The following is a 12,681-nucleotide window of genomic DNA, read 5'->3' as shown; positions in this document are numbered from 1 at the left end:
AAAAATTTGCAACAGACTTAATGTTCATCAATAGCTCATCTGTTAAATGAATTGCTGAGGATTCTCTGCAACAATTTAAAACAATAAGGATGATTCTATTTTCATGAAAATTTTTAAAACATATGTTCCAGTTACTATGGCTGTAATGAACTCTCCCAAACTTAGTGACTTAATTAGGATTCAGACAGGGTCCAGTGAGCCTGGCTGGTCTCTACTCCATAAAGTGTAGGGCCTCAACTGGGAGTTATTCATTAGCTGGGGCTCTGGACTAGAGCACCAACACAGGGCCTCTCCGCATGGTCTTCTTCAGAGAATGATGATGGCCTCAGGATAATTCAATCTTAATGGGAAATCAGGGCTCCAAATGTGGGTATTTCATCAAACAATGGGGAAATTGCATTGCTTTTCTGACCTAGCTTCTTAAGTCAGACAGTGTCATTTCTTTCTGTTGTCACAAGCCTGCCCAAATTCAAAGAGAGGGGATATAGACTCTCCAACTCAATATTAAATCATATTGTAAGAGCATGTGAAATGGGAGACACTGTTCTGGCCATCTTTTGGAAAATACAACCTGCCACAATATATTAGAGAAGAAAGCAAATTGTAGACTCTCAATACTCTGACATCTATATTAAAAAAAAAAAAACCTTTTGTGTATCTGCATGCAAATATGAATGAATGTGACTGGTTAACTATGAGTGGCAAATACACAGAAACTCATTTCAAAAGATATACCTCAAACTGTTAACAGTTATCTCCAAGGAGGGACTGAGATTACATAGTTGGAGATGGAGGGGACCATTCACTTTTCCTCTAATGGGTTGAGACTCTGCAGTGAGTTCCAAGTTGAGATGTGTACAGGACAAGAAGTAGTGTCTGGAAAACTGCGTGCAAGTAAAAAGGGGCATGGGTCATGGTACCAATCAAATCACCCTAGATAAATTTCTAAGAAGCATGATCAGATATCCCAACATTCAAATATACCACTGAGGTTAGGGTAAACATCAAAATGAATGTCCTAATACTGAGCCAGGCAATTCAATCTGTGGTTAATACTATATTAATAACAAAGATGAGATTTTAGCAACACATGAACTTCTGTGCTTTGTTTTGTTTTGCATCACTTTAGCTTTCTATATGGTAGAAAATGTAGTCCCTTTTAAAAGTAGTTTGCTCTCAATTCTAAAGACAGGGAAAAAAAGATATTTACTAGTTATGCAGGTAAGTAGAAACACAAGGACATCCCTTTTCACCACGTACTACTCCAAATCTAGAATCAGGGTAGAACTAGGATCAAGAATAAAAGAAGCGTGGTATTGGGGTGGGGTTCTCTTATTGCATTTGACCATTTTCAACTGAAATTACTGGAGCCCCTTTTTGCACGTAGACCAAGACTTTAGTAGTTTATTATTAAAGTTCAGATTCGATAACATTTTGTAGTGAATACCAAGACTGATTATAAAACGACAGTAATCAAGACAGTGTTGTAATGGATGAGAATAACCTTGTGGAAGTCAACAGAGCCCAGAAATATTCCCACGCATACATGATCATTTTATTTTTTATGAGGATGCCAAAGCAATCTAATGGGGAGAGAAAAGTCTTCTCAAGAAATGGGTAGAAAAAAGAATTTTAATCTTCATCTCATTCTACACAATAATTAATTTAAGATGGGTAGCAGATATAGTAAAACTTAAAGCTGTAAAGCTTCTAGTAGAGAAAAAAAGCATAGAATATTTTTGTGACCTAAAGATAGGCAAAAGTCTCTTAGCACCTAGAAAGCAATAAACATAAAAAGGTGGATACAGGGCTTCCTGGGTGGCTCAGCAGTTTAGCGCCACCTTCAGCCCAGGGCTCCATCTTAGAGACCCAAGATCAAGTTCCATGTCAGGCTCCCTGCGTGGAGCCTGCTTCTCCCTCTGCCTTGTCTATGCCTCTCTCTCTCTCTCTCTCTCTCTCTCAATCTCTGTATCTCATGAATAAATAAATAAAATCTTAAAAAAAAAGGTGGATACATCTAATTTCAAAATTCAAGCTATCTCTTTTAAAAACATTGCTAAGAAAATGAATAGGCTAGCCACAAACTAGGATAAAATTGCTTTAAAGCATATATATCATTGGGACATCTGGGTGGCTCAGGGTTGAGCATCTGCCTTTGGCTCAGGGCGAGATTCCAGAGGCCAGGGATCGAGTCCCATATTGGGCTCCCTGAGAGGAGCCTGCTTCTCCCTCTGCCTGTGTCTCTACCTCTCTCTGTGTGTCTCTCATGAATAAATAGATAAAATATGTTTTTTAAAAATGTATATATGCAATAAATCAATAGTATCTAGAATATATCAAGAATTCCTATAACTCAATAATAAAAGACAACCCCAAACGGGGCACTGTAGAGAAACAAGATCCAAGTGATGTTCAGCATAGAAAAACAACCAGGAAAAAATTACCCCAATACCATTACCACCCTAATATTTTACCCAAACTCTGCATATGATGAAAATATTATTTAATATTTTTAAAAGATAAATTGACATACAGACATGCCCATTAAAAAATCTGATATAAAAATAAATGTTTCCTTCTGTCCATTAATCTCATCCTATCTCTTTAAAAATTATGCGTAAGAATAATTCACACACACAATAACTGAGTTACATATATTTTTTTATTTCACAGCCTTTTAAAAAATATAAACCACTAAGTATTTTGAAAAACACACATGGAATAATCATTTAGCAGCCACAATATTACAAAAATAAACCAGAATGAATTGTGCAACACGGCAAAATGATTCCTGCTGACTCACTCTGACTAGGAACACATAATATTCACTAGGAATGTTAAGTGGACCAATACGACCACCATTTTTCCATCATCAATTGTCACAAAAATCAATCACAGGACCTATTCCTAGGAGATCATTCCATTTATACAGAAATACATACAATGTATAGATGTCAAGTTAACATCTTGAATTTAGTTCCAAGATTCCATTTTTCCTTTTCCCTGGGACACAAGTTCAAAGACCAAGTAGAATAATGAAGACCATGGAACATCAAGCACATGACTGGCTCAAACCCTTCCCAGGTGGTTATAAAACACAAGAAAAAGAAGGTTGTGTACTGTGCTGCACAACACAACAGCCACTAGCCACATTTTAATGTTTTAAAATTAAGTAAAATGAAAGTTTACTTCCTCGGTCACACTAGCCACATTTTAAGCATTCACTAGACACACATGGCTAGTGGCTACCATATTGGACAGTGAAAATATAGAACATTTCTGTCATCACAGAAAGTTCTTTTGGACAGCCTTGGGATGTGGGAAGTGTTTCTTCTCCCTTTGCTTAGGCAGGATGTAGGCTGATTACGGAATGAGCTTTGAGAAGCAATTCTTCTCCCAGGATATTCCTAGATGGGTGGTGGAGTCACAGAAGGGAGTAAAGTAGCCTTTCTTTACACAGATTAACTTCTCCTATGTATGAAAGGGATGATCCCTTTCCAGGGATCAAACACAAACTAGACGCTACCAAAAATCTGTAAGGAAAATTAGAGATACATGAGGCAGATGGGAAAGCAGCAAGGTAGCGCATTCTTTCTCCCATTCCAAACTTCTATAGATTATGTCCTTCAAGGAAGTGTACAGGTTCCCAGGGTCCTCTTCTAGGAAATCCTGATGTGGGGCAACCATACTGGCTGGCTGGGAAAGCCAGTCCTGGCAGGTGTTTCAAGAAAACAACCTAGGATGTCTTCACTCTGCTCACTCTCTGAGCAGAGCAGTGTTGCTTGGAGTACTATTAATTGTGAATGAGTTACAATTTTGTTCTCTTTCAATCATCATGTTCCTTTAAAACTGTATTTTGTAGTCAGGGCACAGATTGCTAGTTTGTTCCCCCAAAGATCCACCATCAATCTTTTTTCCTTAGATCTCCTCAGATTTTTTTGTCGAAGGCAGTCATATGTCCAGCTACAAAAATGACAGTTCTCATGCAACCTTGCAGATATGACAGTCTAGCCAATGATATGTAAGTAAAAGTTGTTAGGCTTCTGAGAAAGCTCTTTAAGAGGAAGCAGAATCAAAATGATGCGCCCTGTTTTCCCTTTCAGTTTCCTTCAACTTCTTGGGGGAGCTGCAGCAAACATCTTGGAACCTAAGGGAAAAGCCAGAGGAACCTCAGGGGCTACCTTGACCCTGACATCTGTGAGCTAACCTCCTTGACACATGAGAACAAAACAAAACTCCTACTATACTATTCTTATATGTATAAGCTACAGTTTGGTCCAGTAACTTCCTCCTCTATTACTGAGATAGCAATCCATCTTAATTCCCAATAGGAAAGCAAGATTTCATTTTAATGTAAAACAAACAAAACAAAACAAAAAACCCAACTTGCCTGAAGAATCTATATATATTCAATAAAGTTCAAGTAACCTCATAGAGTCATACTAATAAAACAAAAGTTAAGTAAAAAATTTTATCTTCAGGGGCACCTGAGTGGCTCAGTGGTTGAGTGCCTACCTTCCATTCTGGTCATGATCCCAGTATCCTAGGATCCAGTTCTGCAACAGGCTCCCCGTAGGGAGCCTGCTCTCCCTCTGCCTATGCCTTTGCCTCTCTGTGTCTCTCATGAATAAATTTTTTAAAAAAAATTTAACTTCAACCTACCCATGTCTATATAGCACAATAGTGGAAGAAATCATTAGGGTTATTACATAAAATAGCTACTATTAAGGAGAATAAGAGGATTTTTAGCTTAATTCATCAGGAAGTATTTTTCTGAGTGCCTATTATGTTCTGACTATGGTTTTAAGCACACGTCTGCCCTCTGATTGCCCCCATTCCTACGTACTAAGATGCTAACTACTCAGATAATTAATCAGGTCATTATTTAATCTATAATTTTATTTTGTGTGGACACAGTAAGAAATGTAGAGTTGAGAATTTATTCCACTGATTCAAACCTCCCCACCAAAAAATTAACCTCAAAGATCTGCAGCTTAATTTTTAACTTTCCCTTGTATGTGACACAGACACCTGACAGTGATTTGCTAATGATACCAGAGTTTTAATTGTGGTTTTAGCTTAAATAAGCACATCTACCTCAGAGTAGCTATAGAAATTAAAACCAAAGTGCAGTACTCTGTAAATATGTTCCATGTACTGCATTAGTACCATTAGTATTCTAAAAGTCCCTAGCTTAGTAGTTACGAGTTAGAAAAAGTAAACATTTCCCACTATCCTAAATGTTTTAACTAGTTACAATGTTTAAATTTGAGGGCATTTTTTTTTATTTTGGGGGGGCATTTTTTTAAAAGTTAACTCTTTTGCACTTATTTTGAAAGTATAAACAAAATTGGAAATACAAAATGTCAAGCTATAAATGGAGATATTGCATGTATTTTACTCACCTAGTTCCAAGTTTCCACCCCTGCAAATGAACCAAAAACAAATCCTGGCACCTTGTCATTCCCAGAAAAGCCAGTGCATGGCACACTCTGGGTAAATTTTATCTCTTTTTCTGTGGAACTGCACCAGATGGCATCCGTCCTGCATCTACAGCTGTGCCCCAAAATTGAAGTTCAAACATAGGAATCTACTTTATTAGACATTTCAGACTTTGCAGGTGTGAGTGTGATGTCATTCTCATTCAACTTAAAATGGTTATCTTTCCAAGCGGAACTGCTGATTCATTGCACTTACAGGTTTGGAAATCAGAGAAACAATCAAGATTATCTTAATAAGATTTGAAGTCATTTCAAACAACTGAAATTTAAAGACAACAATGAAATAAGGAAACTTGAAGTAATATACTAGTATTTCCTAATAATTGAATTATGGCCTATTTCCTTATAATGTAAGAAATTCAACTCAGCTTCTAACATTGCTGAAGAATCCCTAAAAACTGTTCATTGGAAATAGAACATAAGAATTTTCTATGATCAAGTTATACTTGTATAATGAGCAGTTATTTTAAACATTCCTGACTTTTCAAATGTTTTAATGTCTAGCCCACATGCATACCATCTTCAAAAATAGACTTGGTATAGTGATAGTCAGGATCAGAATGTGGTCAACAGATAGAGCAGCCAACACATACAAACTAGGAATCTAGAGCATTGTGGGTGTCAGAGCATTATATCAAGAATATACAGATAGAAAAAAAAAAAGTGAGGTCAAAAGCAGTTCTAATTTAGGAGATCGGTCTTTGTTGAGTTTTGGAAAAACGATAGTTGAATAAATGAATAGAAAAAGGCAGCTTATATACGGGTGTCCAAGATTCAAAAGCAGAGTGCCTAACTAAGCAAAGGTAAAGCAGGAGATTAACAGCAGCAAGTTCTGAGAGCAAATGAGAGGGACTTTAATTTTCAGAGTTTAGGGCCAAGTTCCAAGCAGAGACTGAATAACAGGAATAAATATTCTTTTTTTTCTTTTTCGGCTGAGACAAATGGGAATTTAGCAACTAATAATTAGATTACAAGGGGGTTATAAAATGGCACTGGGCACAAGATAGAAAAGTGACCACTCCTTTCACAGAAAGCAGAGTCAGTAGAACCATACAGGGCTTGGCTTTACACAGGGATGGCAGCAAACTACTCACCCTGAGTTCTCTAGTCTTGTCTCTAGAAGAGTAAGGGTAGGTTTAAACCTCTGGATGCCAGCTGCACCACTGGGAAGATTAAAGTATTACAAACTCAAGAAGTCAAGGAGGTAGTTAAAATAATTTGCCTTCTGGTTATTTATAAAGTATGAAGTGACTGTTTTCCATCCTTGTAAACAACTGTAATTGCTAATAAACTACTCCCACACTCATCTTCAATGTCCATATTAATCATCCAACCCAATAACTAAAAGTCACTGCAGGGGTCTCAACCAATTAGAGAACTATTGTTCAAAATACAAGATAGAGGGATCCCTGGGTGGCGCAGCGGTTTGGCGCCTGCCTTTGGGCCAGGGCGCGATCCTGGAGACCCGGGATCGAATCCCACATCGGGCTCCCGGTGCATGGAGCCTGCTTCTCCCTCTGCCTGTGTCTCTGCCTCTCTCTCTCTCTGTGACTATCATAAATAAATAAAAAAAAAATACAAGATAGAGTCACTGCAGTTGATTCCAGGATTCAAACTGGAAATTCAAAACAAATCGTACTATGGCCTGGATAAAGAGAAGTATAGACAGGTAGATAGAGATATAGAATTATTTATATAGAGAGAATTACATATATGCTTCTATATAAAGAGAAATATATATACACACATCCCTATGCTTCATTAAAAACACAAAAATGAAATAGAAGTAGGGGAAAATATCTGAATGTCTCAGCCAGAAAATTTTCCCCATAATCATTTACCAACATGACAGTATTTTTCCTCCCCTTGAATTATCAAAATAATCTTCCACTTCACTTTCATATTGTCAACTTAGGCAAAACTTAGTATTTTGTTGTTTTTATCCTCTCTACATGACCCCTGTACCTAAAATTAATAAATGCTTTCAATATCCAGTCATGACATGGACAGCTTATCCCACCTTAACATGACTGAACCAGAATCTTCCCTTACAGAAGACAAATTATGTCTGCATTGTGTATTTCAACTAACTCCAAGACCCCCTGTACTGTTTTCCAAAATGATTATTATAATTGTAAACATTCCTCACATCCCATCCTAATTTCTATGCTCCTCTGCATAGACACTGATTCTTGCAGTTAGGAATCAGTAGGGTGCCTCAGTTCTAGTAGAGAGCTCATTGGGTTCTAACAGGGAGAGAGAGAGAGAGAGCCCTTTCATTGCACCCACTTCCTCCATCCTAACCTCTCACTGTTTTAGGCTCTGGGTCTTTAGAAGTTCAGCTACAACCAGGGACAAAGTGAAATCAAGGAGGCCCCCCTGCTTACCATTGCAGAAAATGTCCAACTCGGGTGGTTGGGGTCCTCTCTGGGCAGGGGCGCTCCTTGCCGGCTGTAACTGCAGTGGCGGCCTTCAGTGCACCAACCCAGGGCAACAGCTCGACTCCAGAACTCGAGACGACATAAATTGAAGAAAAAGCGTCTGAAAGATGAAACTGTTATTCCCCCAAGCTGACATTGCCTGGAGGATGCTTAGGGCACGTTAATATGTTTAATGCTGCCTGCCAATCTTCTGGCAAACGGTCTAGTCTTACAACCTGAAACGACAGCCTCGCTCCTCCCCGTCCTCTTTTTTCCTGTTGCCCTACAATGTGTGAACAGCACCTCTTTTCACCACCCCAAGGCATCTCCCAAATGACTCGCTAACGCTCACCCTCCCGCCTGTTCCAGATTCTAAATCCACCTGCTGTGGCAACTCTGAAGGCATCAATGAGTCGGTGGCTACAAGAGTAGAGATTACGGGGAAGAAGGGCCACTGCATCCTCTCGGGCACGGTCAGAGGAACCCCAGTTAGCGTCTAGCAAAGCGCAAAGACATTGAAAGCAGTATTTGGCATACTTCGAGGGGTGCACTGTTTCCTCCCGCTTCCTGTCCCAGAGCCCACACTCTCTCAATAATTTGGACATTTACGTTGACATGCGATTTTTGGAATCGAATTTGGTTTGGAAGTGGCTGGATTGAATTAACTGAATGATTTAGTTCTCATGCTTTCCGGACAAGCTAAAACGCAGTGGGGCGGGGAGGAAGAGCTTGCAGGTGCCCGAAGCCATCCCGGCTCCGACAGCTGAACGTCTGTGTCTCCATCGCTCCCCACCCCGAAAGGCGGAGGGTCGGTGCCTGCGGGCACAGCACCAGCCTAGACCCCATACACCCGCCGAGCCTGGCAACCGAGCGTGCTTCCAGCCCAGAGCCCGCCCCCCCACCCCCGAGGGGCCAGGGAACTCGCCCCACCGCCGACCCCTCGCACACCCGAACGCACCTGCCGGAGTTTAAAACCTGGCCTGGCCCTGGGACCTGGCGGTCGGGGAGTCGAGGCTGAGAGCCAGGCCGGCGCCCGCGCAGCTCCGCGCCCTCCCGCGGGCGCTCGCGCCTTACGGGTCACACCGCTTGCTCGCGGGAGAAGCCCCAGGGCTCCCGGTGCACGGAGAGACGCCCGGGCTGCAGCGCCCCGGCCGTGCTGGCCACGGAGTTCTTCAGCTGCTTGATGACCACGAAGAGCAGGAGGAAAAGTAAGAAGAGCAAGAAGAAGAAGAGCGCCAGGTAGAGCAGAAAGTTAAGCTCCCACTCCATGCTGGAGGCGCCGGCGCTCCGTGGCAGTGCCCGCAAGGCTTGCCGCCCGCTCTCCCCACCTGCCGGTCTCCTCCGCCCGCGGACGGGCCCCCCAGGTTGGGCGCCTACTCCCCGTCGGTGCTCGACCTCCCCCAGCTCGGAGGAAACGCGCCAAGGAGCTGGTTAATCTCAGCTCCGCCTCTCCCAGCAGGCACAAGAGCCTCCCGCTTCGCTGAGATCCTCTCCTGAGCTCTTGGAGAGGAGAGCGGATTTTTCTAGGAGCCAATTTAGCGGGCGGGGACACCTGGAGAACGGGTCAAGGCTCAGTTTCCCAAGGGGTGTTGGGGCTGGTGGTTTGCAAACGAGCTTAAGATTTCCACCCCCAACATCCAATGGGTCCCTAGGCCCCCTCCCTTCCCAATTAACTTCTTTGATTATTTTTCCCCCGGTCCTGGTTTTCCCAAAGGGAAAAGCTGCCAGGGCCCAGAAACCCAAAAGAATTAGAAATAGTAGTGAAGGTGGGGGGTCTAAAGGGCTATGATGAGATGACTTAACAGTGCCAGTGAATTCCAGTTCAGGTTGCCTTGCCCTTCAGAGTTGCAGATGCGCTTAAGAGAGTGCTCTTCTTGTGGACAAGAGGTCATTTAGGAAAACATTAAGAACAAAATGCATTTCAAAAGTTATATTGTACAAAGCTTCAGAACCTTGACTTGAAATTGAATTTCCTTGGTGGAAAGCAAAAACGAAACAATAAACGATTACTTGAGATGTGCCTTTAAGTCCCTAACACCTCTCTGTATTTAAGATCACCCATAGCAGATCTAGTGCAGCTTGTAAAGAAATGCAGTTTATCTGCTGCTGTGTAACAAATTACCCAAAACTTAGTGGCTTAAGACAACACAAAAATTAGTTCTCTCACACTGTTTGAGAAACTCTCAGAGTCAAGAGTTTGGTAGAACTTAAGTTGGTGATTCTGGCCTGGGGTTTCTCATGAGGTTACAGCTGGATGTCAGGCAAGGCCACGTCACCTGGAAGTTTGAATGGAACTAGAGTATCCACTTCCACCTTTCCCAGGTAGGTCACTTATATGGCTGACAAGTCGTGCTGGCTGTTGCTGGTAGGCCTCAGCTCTTTGCCATGTGGGCTGTGTGTGTGTGCTTACAACACTGTGCTGGCCTCCCCCAGAGCAAGTGACCCAAGAGACCAAAGCAGAAATTGCAGTGCTCTTTGCAGCTAGCTTAAGAAGTGGTATACCGGGGCATCTGGGTAGCTCAGTGGTTGAGCGACTGCCTTCAGCTCAGGGCCTGATCCCAGGATCCTGGGATCAAGTCCCGCATCGGGCTCCCCATGAGGAGCCTGCTTCTCTGTGTCTCTCATGAATAAATAAATAAAATATTTTAAAAAGTGGTATACCATCACTTCTGTGATGTCACTTCTATTAGTTACACACGTAGCCTTCCTTATTCAGTGAAGGAGTCCAAGGACATGAACACCAGGGGTAAGGATGGCTAATGGGGCCACCTTGGAGTCTGGCCATCAACACTGCTAATGCAACACATTACCATTGTCCATTCTGTGGGCCTCTGATTTTATTTCATTTTTTTATTTGTAAAGATACAGGAGGGCCCCCTGGGCAGAATTCAGGAAATAAGGCCTGACATACACTTCACAGATTATTTACTGCTCTGCCCATAATAAATGGCTGTTCCAGAGTGGGAAAGGATTCAAAGCAACAGGATGATATGGAATACGCTGTGAACTGGAAGTCTCAGGGACCCAAATCGAGTTTCCACTCCATCTGTCAGTGTTCACTTCAGTTCTCTCAGTTCCCTCACCTGTAATATACCTTGCTTACCTTTTCCCTGGGTTTGTTGTGAGAATAATAAATGAATGGGATGTTGAATAAGAATATGTTTTGTTAGATAAATGTCAGATACTATTATTAATCTGTTACTGAGGATCCCCAATGAATAAAAATGTACTGTACAAAATGTCCAGGTCCTAGGCCTCTCACCAAGCCTTGCACTGTGTAAGAAATCTCTCTCTCAATAACATTATTGGGATCCCTGGGTGGCGCAGTGGTGGCGCCTGCCTTTGGCCCAGGGGCGATCCTGGAGACCCGGGATCAAATCCCACGTCAGGCTCCCGGTGCATGGAGCCTGCTTCTCCCTCTGCCTGTGTCTCTGCCTCTCTCTCTCTGTGTGTGACTATCATAAATAAATAAAATATATATATATTTAAAAAATAACATTATTGATCCATCTCATAGGCATTGGTGAGCTGGTTCACAAAATTTTTTTGAAAATTTTGCAAGCCATTTGTTAAAATATAGCTATTATTAAAAATTAGATCATACAAATTTACAATTAAATAAATTATATTAACAACAAAGGTAATAAATACTTAAAACTCATTACTTCTGAATTATTTTACATTTCCCTATCATCTGTGCCCTTGAAGTTATGTACATGTGTTGTAGCTGTATGGCTAAAATATTATATAATAGTATGTTACTGTACCTCTCTTCTCAACTGTGTTCAGATGTCATGCAGGTAGCCTGAAATTGGCCACAGTAGGAGTGTTTGCCCTTGGAAATGTACAAATGCTACAAATCAGGGCCAGCGAGCCAGTTGTTATTTACCATTATACTATGGCTCATGGAGCTACTGAGGAAAATTTGAAGTCTTATGTAAGTAAAGCAGAGATTTGTGATTTCTTTTTTTCTATGCAGAAACACCACATGTTCCTACTGGTAAGAATTCTCCATTTTATCTAATCTTGACAGAAGGATGGATTCCAGTGACTGCTTTCCACTGCCACCTCCTGTTATGGAAACCAAGAGGGTCAAATACATCTCTTACCCACTCCTGATACAGTGCAGGGAGAAGGGCAGGAAGAGCCGTGCAAGAAACTCAACCAAACATCCTTGATTCCAGGACTCTCAAACTTGGGAGCAGATAGAACAGGAGAAAATGTTTGGAGGTCAGAAGCATCCCGGTAGCAGAGGAGCTCTGAAAGCCAGACCAGTCCCAGAAGTGACCTGGGTGTGGCTCTTGTTGCCTGCCTCCGTGGCATCTTTGACTCCTGCCCTTTTCCCAAACTTGGCTTTCTGCCTGTCTTCCATTCAGTAAGTTTCCATTGGTTTTCCAGTAGATCTTCTTATTGTACAAAGTATACTGGTTAATGGCAGCTTGCATATGCAAATACTAACTGCTAAAGCATTACTTACACACTTTGCATATATTACTCAAAATCAATAAAGTGTTTGGTAGAAAAGGCATATACCATTTGGCACATTGCCATCCAAATACCTAAGCAATCAAAGGATGGAAATTGAAACACAGAGAATTTAAGTGACCTGCTTAATGCCACACAGTTAACAGGTGGCAAAACTGGGATGTGAACTCAGGGAGTATGGCTCCAAAGCTTTCATTCTCAACTCCCATGATATACTGCCTCACAGGGTAAGTACCCCTTTCTTGTGTATGACCATCAAATTGATGACCATATTT

General features: G+C 41.6%; 1 protein-coding gene across 3 annotated transcripts in view; it reads right to left on the bottom strand.

Annotated features, from left to right (window-relative positions):
* Positions 1-2,644: 2,644 nt before the first annotated feature.
* The window catches only part of SMIM43 (small integral membrane protein 43), a 37,904-nt gene continuing 27,867 nt past the window's right edge, over positions 2,645-12,681 (bottom strand). Inside the window, exons 6-9 of one of the 3 annotated variants that reach the window (XM_049097396.1) lie at positions 8,880-12,327; positions 8,304-8,417; positions 7,889-8,055; positions 2,645-4,147 (exon numbers count right to left, since the gene is read on the bottom strand). In XM_049097396.1, the coding sequence (XP_048953353.1) occupies positions 8,999-9,190 (192 nt within the window). In that variant the 5' untranslated portion in view covers positions 9,191-12,327 and the 3' untranslated portion in view covers positions 2,645-4,147; positions 7,889-8,055; positions 8,304-8,417; positions 8,880-8,998. The remainder of the gene's footprint in view (positions 4,148-7,888; positions 8,056-8,303; positions 8,418-8,879; positions 12,328-12,681) is intronic. The other 2 variants (XM_049097394.1, XM_049097395.1) reach the window with 2 other exon arrangements.

This window comes from Canis lupus, chromosome 19 (genome assembly GCF_003254725.2).
Source record: "Canis lupus dingo isolate Sandy chromosome 19, ASM325472v2, whole genome shotgun sequence".
In the NCBI taxonomy this organism is placed as follows: Eukaryota; Metazoa; Chordata; class Mammalia; order Carnivora; family Canidae; genus Canis; species Canis lupus.
This window is presented reverse-complemented; position numbering and strand designations above follow the sequence as displayed.